Source organism: Osmerus eperlanus, chromosome 19 (assembly GCF_963692335.1).
Source record: "Osmerus eperlanus chromosome 19, fOsmEpe2.1, whole genome shotgun sequence".
Taxonomy (NCBI): Eukaryota; Metazoa; Chordata; class Actinopteri; order Osmeriformes; family Osmeridae; genus Osmerus; species Osmerus eperlanus.
Genome location: NC_085036.1, coordinates 11,541,471 through 11,560,546, shown reverse-complemented (window position 1 = coordinate 11,560,546; position 19,076 = coordinate 11,541,471). Strand labels below are relative to the sequence as shown.

The 19,076-nt window shown below is 41.8% G+C and overlaps 4 protein-coding genes across 4 annotated transcripts; 2 read left to right on the top strand and 2 right to left on the bottom strand.

Annotated features, from left to right (window-relative positions):
- Positions 1 to 1,105: 1,105 nt before the first annotated feature.
- Positions 1,106 to 6,906, bottom strand: eif4a1b (eukaryotic translation initiation factor 4A1B). The gene is made up of 11 exons (XM_062484923.1): positions 6,797 to 6,906; positions 5,761 to 5,809; positions 5,458 to 5,590; positions 5,199 to 5,338; positions 4,904 to 5,072; positions 4,565 to 4,674; positions 3,989 to 4,132; positions 3,273 to 3,410; positions 3,033 to 3,122; positions 2,332 to 2,411; positions 1,106 to 2,159 (listed from the first exon to the last, which is right to left on the bottom strand). The coding sequence occupies exons 1-11, from the start codon at positions 6,817 to 6,819 to the stop codon at positions 2,015 to 2,017; spliced, it is 1,221 nt and encodes a 406-aa protein (XP_062340907.1). The 5' UTR covers positions 6,820 to 6,906; the 3' UTR covers positions 1,106 to 2,014.
- Positions 6,907 to 7,410: 504 nt separating this feature from the next.
- On the bottom strand, positions 7,411 to 9,442 carry plscr3a (phospholipid scramblase 3a). The gene is made up of 7 exons (XM_062485459.1): positions 9,392 to 9,442; positions 8,794 to 8,898; positions 8,647 to 8,689; positions 8,310 to 8,530; positions 7,981 to 8,142; positions 7,683 to 7,844; positions 7,411 to 7,582 (listed from the first exon to the last, which is right to left on the bottom strand). Exons 2-7 carry the CDS (start codon positions 8,869 to 8,871, stop codon positions 7,523 to 7,525), a joined length of 726 nt encoding a protein of 241 aa, XP_062341443.1. The 5' UTR covers positions 8,872 to 8,898; positions 9,392 to 9,442; the 3' UTR covers positions 7,411 to 7,522.
- Positions 9,443 to 10,119: 677 nt separating this feature from the next.
- Positions 10,120 to 14,923, top strand: ctdnep1a (CTD nuclear envelope phosphatase 1a). The gene is made up of 8 exons (XM_062485205.1): positions 10,120 to 10,786; positions 11,962 to 12,028; positions 12,183 to 12,301; positions 12,413 to 12,484; positions 12,622 to 12,738; positions 13,072 to 13,183; positions 13,444 to 13,528; positions 13,800 to 14,923. The coding sequence occupies exons 1-8, from the start codon at positions 10,682 to 10,684 to the stop codon at positions 13,858 to 13,860; spliced, it is 738 nt and encodes a 245-aa protein (XP_062341189.1). The 5' UTR covers positions 10,120 to 10,681; the 3' UTR covers positions 13,861 to 14,923.
- Positions 14,924 to 17,091: 2,168 nt separating this feature from the next.
- On the top strand, positions 17,092 to 18,912 carry LOC134040053 (uncharacterized). Its single transcript, XM_062486277.1, has 5 exons — positions 17,092 to 17,389; positions 17,545 to 17,595; positions 17,734 to 18,294; positions 18,462 to 18,743; positions 18,892 to 18,912. Exons 3-5 carry the CDS (start codon positions 17,743 to 17,745, stop codon positions 18,910 to 18,912), a joined length of 855 nt encoding a protein of 284 aa, XP_062342261.1. The 5' UTR covers positions 17,092 to 17,389; positions 17,545 to 17,595; positions 17,734 to 17,742.
- The last annotated feature ends 164 nt before the right edge of the window (positions 18,913 to 19,076 follow it).

Here is a 19,076-nt window from a genome sequence, read left to right as displayed (position 1 = left end):
CAATCGCCACGCCGGCGGGGGGTTGGAGGAGGCAGTTGGACGGCCCGCGGTGGAGGGTGCAAAAAAAAAACTGCAGAAACGGCCACCTACACTGACGGGGACAACATATAGCTGAGCTTAGGTTGGTGTGAGTTCACAGGCCCGGGGAAAGCAATTAAAACCGGCAAGCACGACAGCATGCAGGGCGACGGTGAACTGTATTCAGTTAATGTGTTGGAGGGTAAGTTGGGTGATTACTGACTAGTGGATTTCCACCCAGCAAAGGGATGGAGAAAGACTGCACAAGACTTGCAGAGCATAGAGAGCTCTCCTCAGGTCTATATGGATTTTGTCCATTATATAAAAATATGAGAATATATTCTAGAATCTGAGCTGTTTGCTTTACTTTACTCTTCTATTACTTAGTGATGTCAAAGTTGAAGAAAAACACATTACTGCATAAAAAAAGATTTAGTCCCTTGAAAAAATAAAAGAGCATGTAAAATTGTATTTATACTCCATCTCTTCCTGAAGTGGCAATGGTAGGACTTGAAACAAAGACTGGACTGGAACAGGTTTAAAAAGTGATTTCCAAACAAATATTCCCTATGACTTGATAACGATTTAAGTTCAAAGTAGGCCTATCTGTACAAGAACACTTTCTGTATCATGAGTGCTGATGTGGAAGCAAGAAGTACTGCTGTTAATCCAGTCAAACTAGGGTGGAAATGACTCCATCTTGTGGTGAAGTCACGACCAACCATAGATGTTAATAGTCCACAGAAATACAACAGCCTTTTCCATTTTCATGAGCCACAATTATATTTAACCGTCTTGTGTGTCTCTTCAAAGATTGTTTATCTACATTCCTCATTAGAATCCATCTATGATCTCAACTCTTAATATTGACATCAGACGAGGCCACTTGGGGCGTGGCACTCCAACCGTCCCGTTAGATTCCATTCTAAACCGAACCAAATGTAGACAAACCCTTTTAACCTTGTGAAATTAATTAGAAATGGCACATCAAATGATACACATCCCAACACAGACAGCTGACTCCTGATCAGTAGGAACCAAGAAGTTGTGAGGCAGACAAGTTCACAAGATCAGAAAGACACAAATGCATGATTTATTTGGTAACTTTATTGAAGTCATCCCCCCTCCCTCAAGTTGTAAAATGAAACCAAGATGTCAATAAAAAGGGTGGAAAATAAATAAAATTATTTGACCAGAATGATAAGAATGGAGCTGTTGGAGAGTCCAATCGAATATCTTTGCACCCAAAGCAAAACTCCCAATACCCACTGCTGTGTGTCAGTCTCCCTACAGGTGTGAATATCGAGTACAGAATGATGACCTCGAAATTTGAATCTAGGATTTCTTTCACATAGTTCACATTAGTTTTAATACTGTACGACCACTTGAATGAAGACGAGAACACCACGTCAACCTTAAAAACATTCCTGCAGCACGTGTATCATACTGTATGAGATGGTTCAGGGGCAGAAGCAGCTACAGTAACATAGCAGTCACTGTGAGGACTCAAAATCCTGGGTTTTTTTAAAGAACACGGCTGGAGAAAAGAATTTGTTTGTCCTTGAGTAAACCTACATGACATTCTTTTTTCTGTTTATTAAGCAAGGTGGGAAAGGGGAGGACTTGAGGGATGGTTCCCTTTCCTGGAGCCCTATCAATACGGATGAGGCCTGAGGGACAGCACAGGGCATGGAAGAGGAGGGAAACGAGGGGTTCCCCTGCCCCATTTAAGAGTGCAAAATTGGGATACATGGAGTGGTTGAAGGAGTTTGTCTAGAATGAAGATAGAGGGCTACGACGGGGGTAGGGTGGGGGGGTATATAAGACCTCAGAGGGCTCTTTAGAAGACCTCAGAGGGCTCTTTAGAAGACCTCAGAGGGCTCTTTAGAAGACCTCAGAGGGCTCTTTAGAAGACCTCAGAGGGCTCTTTAGAAGACCTCAGAGGGCTCTTTAGAAGACCTCAGAGGGCTCTTTAGAAGACCTCAGAGGGCGCTCTTTAGATGAGGTCGGCCACGTTCAGGGGCATCTCCTCCACCGTGGTGTTGTAGAAGGTCTCGATATCACGGAGAGTTCTCTTGTCGTCCTCGGTTACCATGTTGATGGCCACACCCTTCCTGCCAAAACGGCCTCCTCTGCCAATCCTACGGACGACAAAACAATGAGATTGAGGGTTCCCGAAGACGCCATCCAACTGCAGTAAGTTTAAGTCGACAGGTATAGCTCAGCGGTTTGACTGCAGATTGAGGTGGCTGGTTCAAATGAATGCGTTGTGTGGTGAGGGAGGGGACTTCAGGATTCAGATGAGGCTCTAACCTGTGGATGTAGTTCTCACGGTTGGTGGGGAGGTCATAGTTGATCACCAAAGACACTTGTTGGACATCTATTCCTCGGGCCTGAAGGAGAGGTGGGAAAACACCAAGTAAGACATGTTTTGCAATTCTACTAACATGGTTAACTGTAATAATATCCAAAATATGATATATAATATTATCCCTTGTGCTGCCTTCGGGTCACATGACCCAAAGGTTCACAACAAACCACCGTCGTATTGTGACAATTTTACCCAATACAAAAACAAATAAAAATAATTTTCTTTTAACTTTCGCTATGTGGGGGGGTCTGAGACAGCCCAATGGTTAAAAGTAAATGCTTCACTGTTTTTGTATGCGGTAAAGTTGTCGCAATACGACGGTGGGTCACAATGACTGATGGGTCAGAATGACCCGAAGATAACACAAGGGTTATAACATATTTCTGTCTTAAACCGACATGCCCATGCAAATGAACTGGGCACATAATTGGAATCTGATTGTTCAGACTGAGATTACAAGACCAGGAATCAGATTTGAACCAGACTTAACCCATGAAAGTGGTTTCAAATGTCGCATCAGTGAATCAAGAGTCATATCCAACCTGACAAGTGAATCAGGCTACAGTGATCCATCTCCACTCAACAGCAGATTGAATCCTGACCAGATGAGCGAATCAGGATATGATGCTGCATCTGCACTCACCAGCAGATCTGTGGTGATGAGGACCCGACTGGACCCTGAACGGAACTCCCTCATGATCAGGTCCCTTTCCTTCTGGTCCATGTCACCGTGCTGAAGGACAGGCACACGAACACACAAGGATAAGAACGTGCTGTAATTCTAACAAATAGTTGCCCTTAGGACCCCCTGACCTCCCGCTGAACCCCAGAGTACTAAACTGGGGCCCAGGCTCTTCCCCTCCCACTAGACAGGGGCTCTCACCAAGGCAGAGACGGTGAAGTCCCTGGATTGCATCTTCTCGGTCAGCCAGTCCACCTTTCTACGGGTGTTGATGAAGATAACAGCCTGAGTGATGGTCAGGGTCTCATACAGGTCACACAGGGTGTCCAGCTTCCACTCCTGGTGACAGAACATGACACCAAGGTGAGATGACTCACTTGCATGCACACACAGAAATCATGTTGGAGCTGGATCTTCTTTCTGCTAAAAAGCTGTGAAAGGGGACTGTGCCCAGTCAGAGAAAACAGCTGTTGGTTTCTGGCCAAACAATTAAAACCCCTTCCTCGTTTCAAAGAAGCAAGAGACATCTGGGATTTTGATTTTAAGATGCACTCCCAAGTGTAACAACCACGAAAAAAATCCAAGTCTACACCGCTCAAGCATGTACATTTAACCCTTGTGCTGCCTTCGGGTCACAACGACCCATCGTTGTGCTGCGACAACTTTACCCAATACAAAAACAAATAAAAAGCATTTTCTTTTAACCTTCGCACTGTGGGGGGTGTGAGACAGCCCGACGGTTAAAAGAAAATGCTTCACTTTATTTTTGTATGAGGTAAAGTTGTCGCAACACTTGGGGGGGGTCACAATGACCCGAAGATAACACAAGGGTTAAACCAGTGGTGCTGGATTCCAGCCCTTCCATTCAGTCCCACCCAACGTCGGACAACTCTCGTTGTAAACATCTCAGGTACTACCTCCTTCTCAACGTTGATGTAGAACTGCCGGATTCCCTCCAGGGTCAGCTCCTCCTTCTTCACCAGGATGCGGATGGGGTCACGCATGAACTTCTTGGTGACCTCCAGCACATCCTGGGGCATGGTGGCCGACAGGAGCACCACCTGGTGTCACAGTGCCCGGGAGAAGCACAGTCAGCAAGCAGCTCTCGCATGAGGACACAAACTTCCAACCAGGAAGACTGCACCGAAATGGATACAATTGGTTTACAATTACACAGCACAGATCAAGGACAGGGGTAAAATGATAAGCTCACTAAAACCATATACACTCAAGGGAATACTCTGCTGAAATGTAATGTTAAAAGTAAATGATTTAGCATCTGTATACTACTAACATCCTACAAGTGCACTGTCAGCGCATGTTTACACAAGAGTAGACTACTACAGTATCCAACTGGATAATCAATGTTTAAGATGACTCAAAACGACACGCTGTACTGCCTTTGCCAACAGAAACAGCTTGTTTGTCAGACTGACCTACAAAATAAGTTCCTTTCCATTCCTTCTACCCCAGTCCCTCCATCACCTTCTCACCTGTGTGCTGGTGTCGAGCTTCTGGAAGATCTCATAGATCTGATCCTTGAAACCTCTGCTCAACATCTCATCAGCCTCGTCAAGGACAAACATCTTGATGTTCTTGGAGGCTGAAGTAAAACGTTACATTTATGTTACATTTTTTTATTGAATTAATGACGCTTATGTTGTTCATTTAGCCGACACTTATCCAAAGCAAATTTAAAAGCACAGCAGAAAATCAAGGATCAGAAGTGCATAGCCAAAACTTGATATACGTGTATATTTGATATATATATATATATTTGATTGTCTGTAATCTAACCTCAAAAATAAGAGCAAATATGGTGCGTCACTCACCCAGGAACTTGCGGTTCAGCATGTCAAACACACGGCCAGGGGTGCCCACCACTATATGAGGGGCCTCGGCCTGGAGCTTGGTCACCTCGTTGCGGACGTTGGTGCCGCCGATACAGGCATGGCAGGAGGCGCCCATGTAGTCACCCAGGGCCAGGATCACCTTCTGGATCTGTGGGGCGAGCGGCGAGGCGGCGATTGGTGAACACGTGTTCAGCACCCTGATGTCGCCCCAACAAGGGAGGGCGCACTATAAATATGATATATCATCATCATCGTCGTGTTTAGAACGACCTACTTGCTGAGCCAGCTCCCGGGTGGGGGCGAGGACCAGGGCCTGAGTCGACTTCGCCTCAACATCAATCTGCTGCAGGATGGAGATGGCAAACGTAGCGGTCTTCCCTGTACCGGACTGAGCCTGTGCAATGACATCATAACCTAGAAAGAACGAGGGGAGGGAAGGATGTTAAAAATGGTATCCAAGAGTACATAGCTAGGAAATTCCAAATAGAGTTTAGTATTTAAGAGGTAGCTTGAAAGTGAGGCTTTCTACCCACCCTTGATGCAAGGGAGGATGGCCCTCTGCTGAATGGCAGAGGGCTTCTCAAAACCATAGGCATAAATCCCTCTGAGAAGAGTCTCACGCAGGCTCATCTCATCAAAGCTGTCCACGATCTCATTCCAGTTGCTCTGTTGAAACATGTTGATCAGCAACCAAAAACAGAACTTCCCAGGAACAGGCATCAGGGCGCTTTCGCCAATACCATTGTAAAGTGGCACAATTCCAGGTCAAGTTCAAAGTATTGTGTTGTATCAAGTGCACTGACTGAATAGCAACAACTGGTGACTGATGAACTCACCTCAATGATTCCATCGGGCTCCATCCCCTCCGGGCCATTGTCTCTGGATCTGGAGGGACGTCACTACATGTCATTAAATCAAATAGCTGGAACAGAGGTAGTAAACTATTTCCACGGTGAGCTAGCTGCAAATTAATAACCATTGCGCAAAAACATGGAACTGGAACAGTAGAACCAAGCTACAACGGTTTTGCTCAATATTCGTGGTGATGTTGCAGCACGCCAGGAGAAATGACGACCCTTTACTGGCATACGAATGAAATAACGTCATTAGCTAGTCATCTGCCTTGTGCCTACAACGATGTCTGCCTTTTCAACCATTTGCCTCTGGGCCAGAATACAGTACGTTCATTGGGCTGTCCGCATTTCCATGATGGCTAGTTAGCGCAGACGCTTGGTTGAGGCACAAACACTCGACATCAGTAGGTAGAGGTAACGTAAAACTGGATGTAGAGTTAAATAGTCTCGTTCAAAAGAGTCCAGCTACAGTATCAAATGAACACATTCGTCCATATAAGCAAGGTGACGTTTCTTGGGTAGGGAACTAACGTTAGCAAGCAAGCAAATCTCGACGATACTCAAGTGCAGTTAGCATGATCGGCCCAGGTCGCTAGAATGTAGAAAATAAGCATATGTGCTACTGTACTACGGCGCTAAAGCTTCGCTAAATCGTTAGTATACGTTAAGAAGTCTAACTAGCTAGTGCCGTTAGTATCTAGATACATGGCTAGCTAGCTAGCTGACGTTAATCATAACGACGTTGCAAATTACAAGCAGGTAGGAACTAGGCCCCAGCATATCACCGGCACTGGAATGGACAAAAAACGGTAACGTGAATGCACACAAAGCGTTAGCCTGATGGGAGAAGACGCATTTTGCTACCATCGCAACCGAAGCTCGGCTGGGTTAGCTAGATGCCATCGCAAGTGATAAACAGAAACTGGGGGCAATAGAAAGGGTACATTTCGGAACGATTAGCTAGCTATGTGGTCAGTGATTAGCCATGAATGAGAAACAATCGGAAGGGGGACTTTACCTCTCTTCATAATCAGCCGACATTATCACAAAGGGCGAGTGCGCCGCGGAAATGTTTTATATACCTCAACGTGGTTTCAAAAGCACAGTTTTGATTGCAGAAGACGACTATCATTCAATGTTGACTCCGCCCATTGTATAATTTCATTGGCTCTCCAACACGTCACTGAACCAACGTTTCCGCCCTCACTCAACTCTAGGTTGTATCTATCGTATCATACATTTACATATTCATAGCTACCTAATATATCGATTTATTATTATGCATACTGTATATATTTCAAATATTCCAACTCGAATAACCCGATGCTCGTTTAGGGATGTTATAATTCTGGGCTTGTTTAAGAGGAAGTATAATTACTTTGTTTATGTTGCTTTTAGACATTTTGAAGTTGTTCTTCATTGATAACACCTAATAGCCGCTACATTGAACCCTTGGAAGGAGGAAGCTGAATTATATTTTTTCAGTAAGATTCTTCATATTGGCGACTATGAAACACAGAAACCTAATGTGGGCTTTGTGACATTGTGAACATCAACATTAATGACAACCCATTAAAAAAAAAATTAAGATTCATGTTTATTTCATGTGATTAATTAATACAAGCTTACCAACACAGCCAGTGCAATTATACACACATATATATATATATAGTATATTGTGGACTGTTAAAATAATGAACATTCAAGTTTAGTCATTACTTTTATGTTTGCCATTTTCACTTGCTCAACCAAATACGGTGCAGCGCTGACCAGAGTCACCAACGTTCTCAAAGAACATGAAATCCTGTTGAAAGACCAAATGATCATTAATAAAAACTTAAACAATGTCGAATGTTGCTCAGACAGAAACCATTAAGTTATTCAGTACTGGATATAATACTCACAATAAGGAAGCAAGCCCCCAACAGTACAGCCTTTATCTTTACGTCCAGATCCATAGGGAATTGGATGCCAAAGTTATCTGTGTCTGTGAACATCTCTTTCACCATCCCACTCCACTGCTTAGTGATTTGTCCAATGACATTGTCTCCATCTTTCCCCATCACCTTTCCAGAAACAGTGGAATAATCAGGGCTACCATTCATCCATACATTCACCTACCCATACATATACAATACACCCACACACAAATACACACACATACATACAGTACACAGGAGACTAAGAAATGCAATATCATACCTTAAAGACAACATCTTGACAACATTTGCAGGCACAGAATGGACCTTCAATCTTGAGTAGGGTCTCTTTGGATGCTCCTTGGATAGAAAACTTGGGAATAAAAGGATGCCACTCCTGAACCACGTAGCCCACAGTTGTACCAGGAGGGGACTGCACCTCCATCTGAATTGACATTTAATAAGTAAGAAATAAGTCATGTGAAGCACACATGGAAAGTTACATCTTCAGGACATAACAAGCAGGTTTGGGATTTTACAGTATACTTGCATTACGCTAAGCCTGTTGCACTGTTGGCAGTGGGCATTTTTTTGTATATGAAGTTGTAATACCTCTTGTAGACAACAAGGAAAGCAGCATGAGGCACAGCGAAATGGTCTCACTATGTGGATCACTTCCTGATCATGAAGGTCTTTGATTTTCATTTGAAATCTGCGAAGAGTGCCACAGCAGTTACGGGTGCAACAGTCATTGTCTTCCTTAGCGGTATAGATCATTTGTCCCAGGCTGTTCTTGATTTCATATTGATTGTTGGTCTCAAAAGAAGTGAGAGCTAGAAAGCAAAAGAAACTGTGAGAAACCACGTGCATCTGGACAGTAGAATAAATCTAAACGCCTCTGTGTGATCTGTCTCTGTAACGTTACGACATCATGATTATTCATTCTTACCCTCTAGCAGTTCAATCTTCTGATGCACCAAGATTTGATCCACCTTAAAGATCGAAATAAATCTTTTTGAAATCTAACATGGATGTATATCTGTGATACGTGAATAATTCTCAGTTACAATTATTCACACTTTGTGGCTTATAGTACCTGTGTGAGGTACTCTAGGCCAGGAGGAACCCCTACTGGGGCCAAACCCATGTGATAACCAGGGGGCTGTTTGTCCATTATGTTGAATGAGTCAGCAATAGCACTCTATTAAGAGAAATGTAAAACAGTTTTATGTATTTAAAGAACCTTAATTTTTCATAAGCTGCAGCATACTATGTCAGAAACGTCTCTTGAGATACAGGTGACACTGTGCACTCTGTTTGATTGTTTACAATTGACATGACACATTTTCCCATCTTCATTGGTACACCTATTCAGTATTCACCCCATGGTAAAACAAGAGAGTAATGACGGGCGGCTTAGGGAAAACCAATATCACTCGTACCCACTTTACAGCTAGCAACATTGTGGCAAACCACTGTTACTACAACAGGTTTGGTTTTAAGATCTGTGTACTGTAAAAGGAAAAAATACACACTGTTCATCCTTTGAAAAAGGCTTTTAAGAGATTGTGTGAAAAATGCTGTCTTTTTTAAACACAGGCAAAAACAAAAAACTAACTTTTGTGTATTTTCTTCAGTAGTCAATTGAGCAAATAAGACCCAACTAAAACAGTTTACATGATTTGGCACTTTACCTTTTAAGTGTATGTCCCACGATGAGTCTATCTTCATGAGCAATTGCTCTCTGTGTAACAATTGATCATGTGCTACAGCTTGGTGATTGCACTCCCCTACCTATTTGCGTTTCAAAGGCTAGATGATGGGTGTGTACATAGGCTTGGCTGGGTTATAAACATCGAGTTCAGATAAGAAATGGAAATAATGTATCACAAATGTTCAAACCGTACTGATACCTAAATAAGCACCCTAACCGTGTTCTAGGTTTGAGTTATGCCTCCCACTTTGACCGTCTTTTCTAAACAATTACATCACTAATCGTTATGTAAATGACCTACTCTCAAGGAAAAATATATAATTTTGTCAAATGTAACCCTACATATTTGAACACAAGTGCGGACTTCTCAAAACTTTGGAGCCTCATAGAGGTGGGCTGGGGTCTCATACAGGTGGGGTATGGAAATCAGCCAGATGGCTTGACTTGCTGAAAATATATGACACCAGGTATGGTAGCACACGTGTATGAGATGTAGGAGATGCCATGGAGGCAATGAAACATAGATTCCTGGATGTCAGTGTGTAATTATACACCGAGCTAGGAATCTGAAAATGGATGGGTATCTCTCGTAGAACACTGAAAGATCCAGTACATGCATTTGAAAAACTGAAGAGATTCAACAGACTGTGACGTTTGAAAGTAAGACACATTTGAAAGCGGCACATTTCCCTTTCAACGGAAGTCACACTGAGACACAAATGGCAGCGCACCGTCAAGTTCCGGTTCTTCATATAGGCTGTGTTGACTCTGCCTAGTTGGCGGTTTCGGTGTATTTGTCAAATCTTTTCCCGTTTGAAGAGAATCCGAAATGTTAGAACTCCGCTGTTTGACTTACACATAGTCAGACATTTTCTTTTTACGATTTTTGAATCAAATTACAGTTGAGAGACTCATTTGCTAGCTAGCTAGCTAAGGTTAGCTAGCTAGCCTAGCGAATTTATCATATCGTTTCATCATTGTCTCTTGACCTTTTTTAATGTTATTATTTTATTTGCTAGTTAAGATAAATTCATATTTATTGTTTGTTTCGCTTTTGTCTGTTAAGTGTGACAGAAGACGTCTGTGAGAACGTGGCAGTTCAAGCTGGCAGCGTCTTGAGCTACCTAGCTAGGAGTATTCGACTTGCCGGGTATAAGATCTGGAGGGTACTAGAAGGGGCTGGGGGTTCCGTTATTTAGTCTGGGCACTCACCGACAAGCGGGCTTGGTCTACACCGCTAACCTAGAGGCGGTGTGTCAAACTGTCAACCATGCTGAAGACCCGCCAGTGCTTACTTGGTATTCGCACTTTCCTCGGAGTAACGTCAAGGATATGGGGATTTATTCTATACATACTCAGGAAACACTTACGCACGGTGAGTTGATTCACTCAACAGCGTGTCTCTCTTTTACACACACAAACAAACACTGCCTCGAACTTGCTTAGAAGAGCAACTTACAAACCTGTCCTAACCTAGATGAGAAAAGTCGAAGGACCAGATTGATACAATTACATAATCAGTTTATTTTGACCTATCAAAGACACGCACAGATTTCATTAGCCAGTATTGGACTTTGGCTTTAGTTATTTCAGGTGAAAGCAGTACACACGTGGACCTGACGCGTTATCACGTAGGCTATACTGTGCATGTCACAGTGACACAAAATGTTATTCACAGACAATTTGTAGTTATTGGGTTTGAGCTTGCATAGTTTGCTGCCAACTCCGTGTGTTCAGGTTTGTCTTGTGGGACAAAAACAACATCACGACAAGCATAGTTTATGTAATCATTTATGTAAGAGGGGTTTTTGTTGTCTAACTTGCGCTGCAGGCCAATCCCTATTATGTGGTCCATTGTTTGGTTGATTTTATGATAATAAAAAAAATAGTACAAAATATTAAGGGTTGTGAATAAGGTCCATCCCCAACTCCAAACTCCAACTCCCAGAATTAGAAAACAAGAAAGGAGGACCCTGCACAGAGCCTTTGAAAGATGAGACGTATTCGGTATGTTGGGGTGAGCCGGTGTTATCAGCTCAGAGTCCACGCTGTGCAGCGGGCTGAGGACTCTCTGTCACTGTACAAAGGCCTCACATGGTTCCCCCCCATTGGTGGAAGGCAATGGACTACCCATTGCCTTGCTGTGTTCTTCGTTGACAGTCTTTGACAGCTGAGGATTTGTGTTTTGTGTTTGCTTACGTCTGTGTGTGTGATAAATATTGTTTCAGTGCAGAGGGCAGGCCTGGATTGAAGTGTGCGAGTCCAGTAGGAGGTTCAACGTACAGTCACCTTCTAAGTGATTGATTGGCACCCATGAAACTTTATTTAATGCTTAAAATAGGCAATGGGAAAATTCCTTCATACTTAAAATGGGAAAGTTTTAGGCTATTCAACAATTCATACACGTGCAGCAGGCTATGAGAAACCTTGTATTTCCTGATAACATTAGAAAGTATTATAAGTGAAAGTTTTCAGGTGCCAGAACTCTCATGTTCCTAATGGAACACACTCACAGTTTGTCAGTTGTGACTCCTCCTCCTTTTCCCACAGGTCATACAGTACCAGACTGTGCGCTACGACACCTTACCTCTATCACCCGTGTCGAGAAACAGACTCAGTAAGTAGCCCCTTCCTCTTTGATGTTGGACAGTCTTCATAGCAGCTTATGGGCTATAGCTCAATGGTAGAGCATTTGACCCCCCCCCCCCCATGTTTCCTTTTTGGGTTTTCCCATTCGTGGTATTGACTGTGTTGTGGCTCATACCCTTCAGATGCAGTCAAGAGGAAGATACTGGTCCTGGACCTGGATGAGACCTTGATACACTCCCATCATGATGGTGTGTTGAGACCCACAGTACGGCCAGGCACCCCCCCAGACTTCATCCTAAAGGTCGGACTAACTGTACTGTTATATGTTAACATATTAGCCTGTGTAATATATTTAGTTTTGTATTTAATGTATCTCTTCACTAAAAATACATTTTCTTTCATTTTTATAAAGGTGGTTATTGACAAACATCCTGTTAGGTTTTTTGTTCATAAACGACCGCATGTAGACTTCTTTCTAGAAGTGGTGAGTGTGGAAAACCTTTTTCTGTCTTTTAAAATATGTTGATTATTACAATTCTGTCTTAAAGACAAATTAGTATCTTCTTGTTGTCCAGCTTTGTCAGATTATGATTGAAACTTTGAACTTGAACTTTGTTTCAGGTGAGTCAGTGGTATGAGCTTGTGGTTTTTACTGCGAGTATGGAAATATATGGTTCAGCTGTGGCTGACAAGCTAGACAAAAACAAGGGCATCCTCAAAAGAAGATATTACAGACAGGTAAACCCACTGACATTCTTTCCTTTATGTCACTTATATCATTTTTATTTTAATACAAACAAGAAATAAAAAGAACAAATAGTGGCCAGATGTTACCTAACATATATCCTTCATGTAACTAAAGATTGTCACATACATTTACTTGATGCACTTGTATGCACTGCAGTTCAGTAAATGGTCCTTAGGAAGAGAGGGTAGGAACAGGTATTTATTTCTAAACATGCGCCTCCCTTTATTCTACTGAGAAGTGACATTAGTACACATTTTTTCTTTGACCTTTGAACTGTCAACCATTAGTGATTGTTAATGTCTATTTGTTTTCTTGCTGTTCAGCACTGTACGCTGGACCTTGGTAGTTATATTAAAGACCTGTCTGTGGTCCACCATGATCTGTCCAGTGTGGTCATCCTGGACAACTCACCTGGGGCCTACCGCAGCCATCCAGGTGAGTCCCTGTTCATCACTGAACAGTACAAATGTATTGACTGTGCTTTCATTGGCTATTTGGACTTACTTCCTTAATATTACATATTTTTGCATTACTAATTGCACTGCTCCTCAGATATATTTTGATTTCATATTTTTAGTTTCACATATAATTCTTTATTTAGCATTTTTGACTGGATACTGGTCTTCATTCAAGTTGACACTGTCAATGTGTATTTGATAAATAATAATACTTTGACTTTGAACTTGTGATTGCAGACAATGCAATACCCATCAAGTCATGGTTCAGTGATCCCAGTGACACAGCCCTGCTAAACCTGCTACCCATGCTAGATGCTCTGAGGTATGTTTGTAAAACGCTGACAGGGCTGTTTTGTTATGAGTCTACATTCATTATAGGGGTGGGAACAGCTCAGTGGCAGAGCATTTGACTACAGATCAAGGTCAAAGGTTCCAAGCCCCCTCTTTGTTTCTTAAGCGTCTGTATATAATATACATTATATATTACTGTATATACTCCACTTATATTCATATAATATACATATTATACATATATATATATATATATATATATATATACACTTATATTGTTTTTTTTTTGTTTTTTGTTGCAGATTCACTTCAGATGTCCGGTCCGTTCTAAGTCGAAACCTCCATCAGCATCGGCTATGGTGATTGGTCAGTTGGAGCTAGCAACTGGCTCCAATTCTTAGAATGCCTTCTCTGCTGGCTTGTTGCACACGCCCCTCCCTCCCCTTTCCCCATACAGTCAGTTCCTCATCTCTATGTGAGGCCTTTGAGAATGAGATGAGAGGAGACTTGGGACCTCAATAGGAAAGGGGAGCAACAAGGAAACCTAAAAACAAGTGGAGAGAACAGCTTTTTTTTTTTTTTTTTTGGAAACGAACATTTTTGCCTTATAGTCTTTGGATTCTTGGAGAGCATGTCAAGTGTGTTTGTGTTGGATGTGTGGGAGTATGCTGGCCTTAATCACATTTATTTAGAGGTGAAATATGAAATATTTAAACAGTCTAGATGGAAATATTGAGGACAAAAGACTGTGAAGGCAGTCCCTTCTTCCATGTATATGGTTTATGGCCCCTAAAGCTGAACTTTCTATCTCAGTCTGTATTACCTGTCAACGTCTCAGAAAATGTTTCGTATTCCATTACTGTCTTCACCTTGTCATCTATTTGCTCAGGTGAAATATCACATCGAAAGACATTTCTGTTCACATTATAACAATCAAGTTGAAAATATCCATGTCACAGATGGACTGCTCTCTTTCAATTATTGAGAATGTACAGATTTTTTCAGTTGTCGTAATATGAAATTACATAAATGTCAACAATTTTTAGAAATACTTTTCTATTTTCAAATTATTGACTGTTTTCTACTCTGGTAAATTGAAAGCAAAAGTGATTAAGGTAATTGGGAATAAATTTTTTTAGAGAATTATCAGCATTCCCATACCTCTGATAGATGGAGATGTAGTTTGTGTGTGTAAGTGTGAGAGAGGTAGAAATAGAGGGAGAACATGAGAGATTGAGTGTGATATTTTTTACCTCCAGTCTCCCTATACAACCCATGTATGTAACACAATTTCCACTATTTACTTCGATGTACCAAAACATCCCAGCCCTATCAATCAACAATGTATGTGTCTGGGTGGGTATGGGTAGAAAACATGGAGTCTATCAGTGTTTCCAATAAAACGCTTGGTATCATCCTTGTGACAGATCGGTGTTGAGATTGGGCATGGTTTCATTATAAGCAAAAGTCCTAGCATGTCCTGTATTGACATGGTCACCTATCTGTTCAGTAAATATTTTTACCTTTAAGGTAAGACATTTGACATAAGCTCTGGGAAGAAATTGAGAGACCACTGCACCTTTTTTATTTCACTTTCAAAAAGGTTTAGGACAATTATTTTAATTTTTGAGTAAGGAGCAGAAGGGTAAAAATGTGCAGTACCCTTCTGTTTCTTACTCAAAATTGTCGGCCCTTATTGGGAAGCTACAATAGCTCCCTTTAAAATGACTACTTGATACGGTTCCTCTCCTGCGCTGAAACTCTTCTCTAGCAGGAACAGTTCACTTGGATTGGAGCAGCTGGCGGGGCCAACTAGCGAGATATGGCGTCATGCAAAGTAGCCATCTAAAATGTTTTCGAGGGAAACGTGAGCAGTCGTACTACTTTTCTTAAAAAAGAAAAGAAAAGCCTAGTAATAATAATTAAATGGCTCTGGGCGTACCTATACAGACAGGAAAGATTTTGCCAATTTAAAGACTGCTGGCTGTGTATGGATTTCAAAATCAAATCTGTCCTACATGACGGATCGTGTAGTGCAGATGGGCCAAGTAACAATTATAGCATACAGTTGTAGTATGTACTGGCATTTGTTTGCGTATTTTTTATTGGAGTCATCTGAGCTACATGGTTGTGTGTAATACACATTTCTAATGAGGAATATTGACATCTTTATTTCATGCGTTCTATCTGTATAAAAGTATGTCCGAATGCTACACATGATGTGACGTACAAAAACGTCATAATGGTGTATATTCATACTTAAATGAAGCATTACAGAGCTACATCACATTTCTTCTGAACAGGTAGGTGAATAGTAACTTGAAGACTATTGTAAGCTTTCTCAGAAGACTTTCTCAGGCTATTCAGACAAGTTTGTGCTTTTTGGTGAGTAATTCTTATTTACACATTAATTGTTCCCCTATTTATTGCAATCTTACACACGTAACATAATTTTATGCTAAATTTAATCCACACTTTAGTTATGCAGTTACCGTAAATATCATGGCTGTACAACTAAGAAAATGTCCTTCAGATTCAAAATTCAAATACATTTAAAGCAAGTTTTGATAATAACTCAATCAATAAAGCTTAATAATAATAATTAAATGGCTCTGGTCGGTACCTATACAGACAAGAAAGATGTTGCCAATTTAAAGGACTGCTAGGCTGTATGGATTTCAAAATCAAATCTGTCCTACATGACGGAACGTGTAGTGCAGATGGGCCAAGTAACAATTATAGCATACTGTTGTAGTATGCATAGTGGGAATTTGTTATTGGAGTCATCTGAGCGACATGCTTTTGTGTAATTACACATTTCTAATGAAGAATATTGACGTATATTTATTTTACGGACATACTGTAGGCTCTATCTGTATAAAAGTATGTCCGAATGCTACACATGATGACGTAAAAAAACGTCATAATGGTGTATATTCATACTTAAATGAAGCATTACAGAGCTACATCCCATTTCTTCTGAACAGGCAGGTGAATAGTAACTTGAAGACTCGTATTGTAAGATTTTCTCAGGCTATTCAGACAATTTGGTGCTTTTTGGTGAGTAATTCTTATTTACACATTAATGTTTCCCCTACTTATTGTAATATTACACGTAAAACATAATTTAATTCTAAATGTAATCCACACTTTCGTTACATTTAAAGCAAGTTTTGATGCATGGTTTTCCTTTTGTGTATTGTTATAACTGGCCACATCAGTACAAAGAGACTCAAGGCTCAGTCCACAAATGGCCTGTAAATCAAACCTCAACAGCATTGCAGTTACAAAAGTTACAAGTTTTCTCTCTCTCAATTGCTTCACAGCCAATCATTGTGAGACAATCAAGGCATGGCAGATATCTGGGGATCAGCAACGAACATGCACAAACAGAACTCTTCCAGTCAGGTCAGGCTCCTCTCAAATAACACTTTCCCATAATCACTGTTATTGGCCATAGCCTAATGCATGTGAAATGGTAAGAGCCTTATATCAACTTAAATTTAAATGTTTAAACAGCAAACATGGTCAAATACCTCTCTGAGTGACTGTGTCTCTATTGTAGGGAGTTGACCATGATGGCACAACTATCCAGGAGATGGAGAAGCGTTTTAAAAATGGGGATGATCTTTCTCTCCAGTCACTTGATGAGTCAGATTTTCTGGTCAGTAGTTTATGCATAGTGATAGGTGAAAGGGACGACACCAAATTGGTAAGATCCTTATTTTACATCAACTTAAATGGTTAATCATCAAACATGGTCAAATAGCTCTGAGTGACTGTGTCTCTATTGTAGGGAGTTGAACTTGGGACCACTATCCGACCAAATGAAAAGGATCGGAAAAATGTGGACCAGCTTTCTCTCCAGTCATTTGATGAGGCAGATTTTCTGGTAAGTCTGTGCATAGTAATAAATTAAATGGATTAAACTAATTATACGAGTTTGTATGAACTTAAACTTCTGAGTGACAGTTTAAGGCATCAAAAGCATCAAGGTACATTTTGAAGATAGACTGTGTGAACAATATGTTACCATCTGACTCACAGTCTGATGAGGACCGTGACCACCAGGAGAATCCACTTCCGGATAAACGCCTGGTATGTGTATGTGTGTGACAAAAGGTCAATGAATTGGCCTGTTTTTCTGTTAGTGCTGAATCAGCTTTTCCCTCACATTTTCACATTTTCCCCTCTGCCCTGTTCCTGCACATTGTACTTTACTCTTGGTCTCCCAAGAATCATGTTATGGATTACGAAGCCCAGGCCCTTCGTCCTTCCTCTGTGAGAGCCGTGACCAAGCCTTGCATCACTAATGACGTGCACCCCACCATGCTACACGATCAGAAGAGGCGCGACAGGCAGTACCGTGCCACAAGAGTCATGATAAGGTTCCAAAAAACCCTGGTTGCCCTGGAACAGGACCTTATGACAACTAAGGAGGAGATCCTGAACACCAACGAGTACTTCAAAGAGATGTCTCGTGTGAAGAGCCAGGGACAAGGCCGGATGGGTGCGTCTCTGAGAAGATTCGTTTATAACGTCAGAGGGAGAAGGCTCCAGAAGATTCAGGCGGAGAAGTATATACGGGTCAGCAAAGATTTCTATGCGCTGATCCAAATGGTCGAGAAGGACTGCAGAGCTGAGATCAATCTGACGGGCCTGGAGAACTGGCAGAGAGAGGTTAAGAAGCTGCGCATGGCCTGCAGGGCCTGCACTGAGAGGATCCAACCAATCGAGGTGTGTGATTCCCCACCACAGGTCCAACCCTCTCAAGAGAAGTCCTCCATCCAACATTTTGTAAGTAATCAGTACAGAGACTGTATGTATTCATTTATTTAGCTATTGTTTGATTCAAGGTATGGCATGGCACTGTTTGTTGATCATCATCCTAAAGAGCCATGGAAAGATCCCAGGTCCCACGTGCTAAAAAGGTTATGTCTTCTCTTGTGACTGTGTGTCCCCAGGATCTCTCTGAGCCAGAGATCACTCATGTGGTCCCCTTCACTATTGAGGATGCCATGGAATCACCCCCTCTGACTCCTCCTACTCCCGAGGCCCTCCACCTCAACCAGCAGCTTCCCCGGGCTTTGACTCCCCTCAACTGCGTCACCAATGGAGTTGTGACTCCTACGTGGCCTGAGACTCGGCCTGCTGTGGGGTATTTACCCCCCCCTCGTCTGCAACCAATCCAAAACATGGATGATGCAAAGAAGCTGCTCCAAGGAGGATTGGAAGAGCTTCTGCAGGTGGGTCATTATCATCATAGGCAAATATATGATGATATTTACTGTTTAAGCATAAATCCCAATTCGCACAATAATTGACTGTATAAATTGCTATACAGTAATGAGGCTGGAAAAGAACCATGATTTCATTGGTTCAATTTTTTCTCAGCTCAGTGACTCTTCCATGTAAACATGTGTTCTGCTTTCAGGATGTGATGGAAGAGGAGAAGCCTGGCAAAGGGAAGAAGAAGAAGTCTGGCAAAGGGGAGAAGAAGAAGACTGGCAAAGGGGAAAAGACGGCCAAAACCCAGTCGTACGTCAAACCACTGACCGTGTTGGAAGTCAGCGACAAAC

Excerpts from the sequence above, each read along its gene's own strand:
- eif4a1b (XM_062484923.1), bottom strand. The coding sequence starts at position 6,819 with ATGTCGGCTGATTATGAAGAGAG. Across the intron at positions 5,073-5,198 it reads CCCGGGAGCTGGCTCAGCAA|ATCCAGAAGGTGATCCTGGC; the intron begins GTAGGTCGTTCT and ends CTCGCCCCACAG. Across the intron at positions 3,411-3,988 it reads ACATCAACGTTGAGAAGGAG|GAGTGGAAGCTGGACACCCT; the intron begins GTAGTACCTGAG and ends TTCTGTCACCAG.
- LOC134040053 (XM_062486277.1), top strand. The coding sequence starts at position 17,743 with ATGGATTACGAAGCCCAGGCCCTTCGTCCTTCCTCTGTGAGAGCCGTG. Across the intron at positions 18,295-18,461 it reads AGTCCTCCATCCAACATTTT|GATCTCTCTGAGCCAGAGAT; the intron begins GTAAGTAATCAG and ends GTGTGTCCCCAG. Across the intron at positions 18,744-18,891 it reads GATTGGAAGAGCTTCTGCAG|CTCAGTGACTCTTCCATGTA; the intron begins GTGGGTCATTAT and ends ATTTTTTCTCAG.
- plscr3a (XM_062485459.1), bottom strand. The coding sequence starts at position 8,871 with ATGGACAAACAGCCCCCTGGTTATCACATGGGTTTGGCCCCAGTAGGG. Across the intron at positions 8,690-8,793 it reads GCCTAGAGTACCTCACACAG|GTGGATCAAATCTTGGTGCA; the intron begins GTACTATAAGCC and ends TCGATCTTTAAG. Across the intron at positions 8,531-8,646 it reads GAAGATTGAACTGCTAGAGG|CTCTCACTTCTTTTGAGACC; the intron begins GTAAGAATGAAT and ends TTTGCTTTCTAG.
- ctdnep1a (XM_062485205.1), top strand. The coding sequence starts at position 10,682 with ATGCTGAAGACCCGCCAGTGCTTACTTGGTATTCGCACTTTCCTCGGA. Across the intron at positions 10,787-11,961 it reads TCAGGAAACACTTACGCACG|GTCATACAGTACCAGACTGT; the intron begins GTGAGTTGATTC and ends CTTTTCCCACAG. Across the intron at positions 12,302-12,412 it reads CCCCAGACTTCATCCTAAAG|GTGGTTATTGACAAACATCC; the intron begins GTCGGACTAACT and ends ATTTTTATAAAG.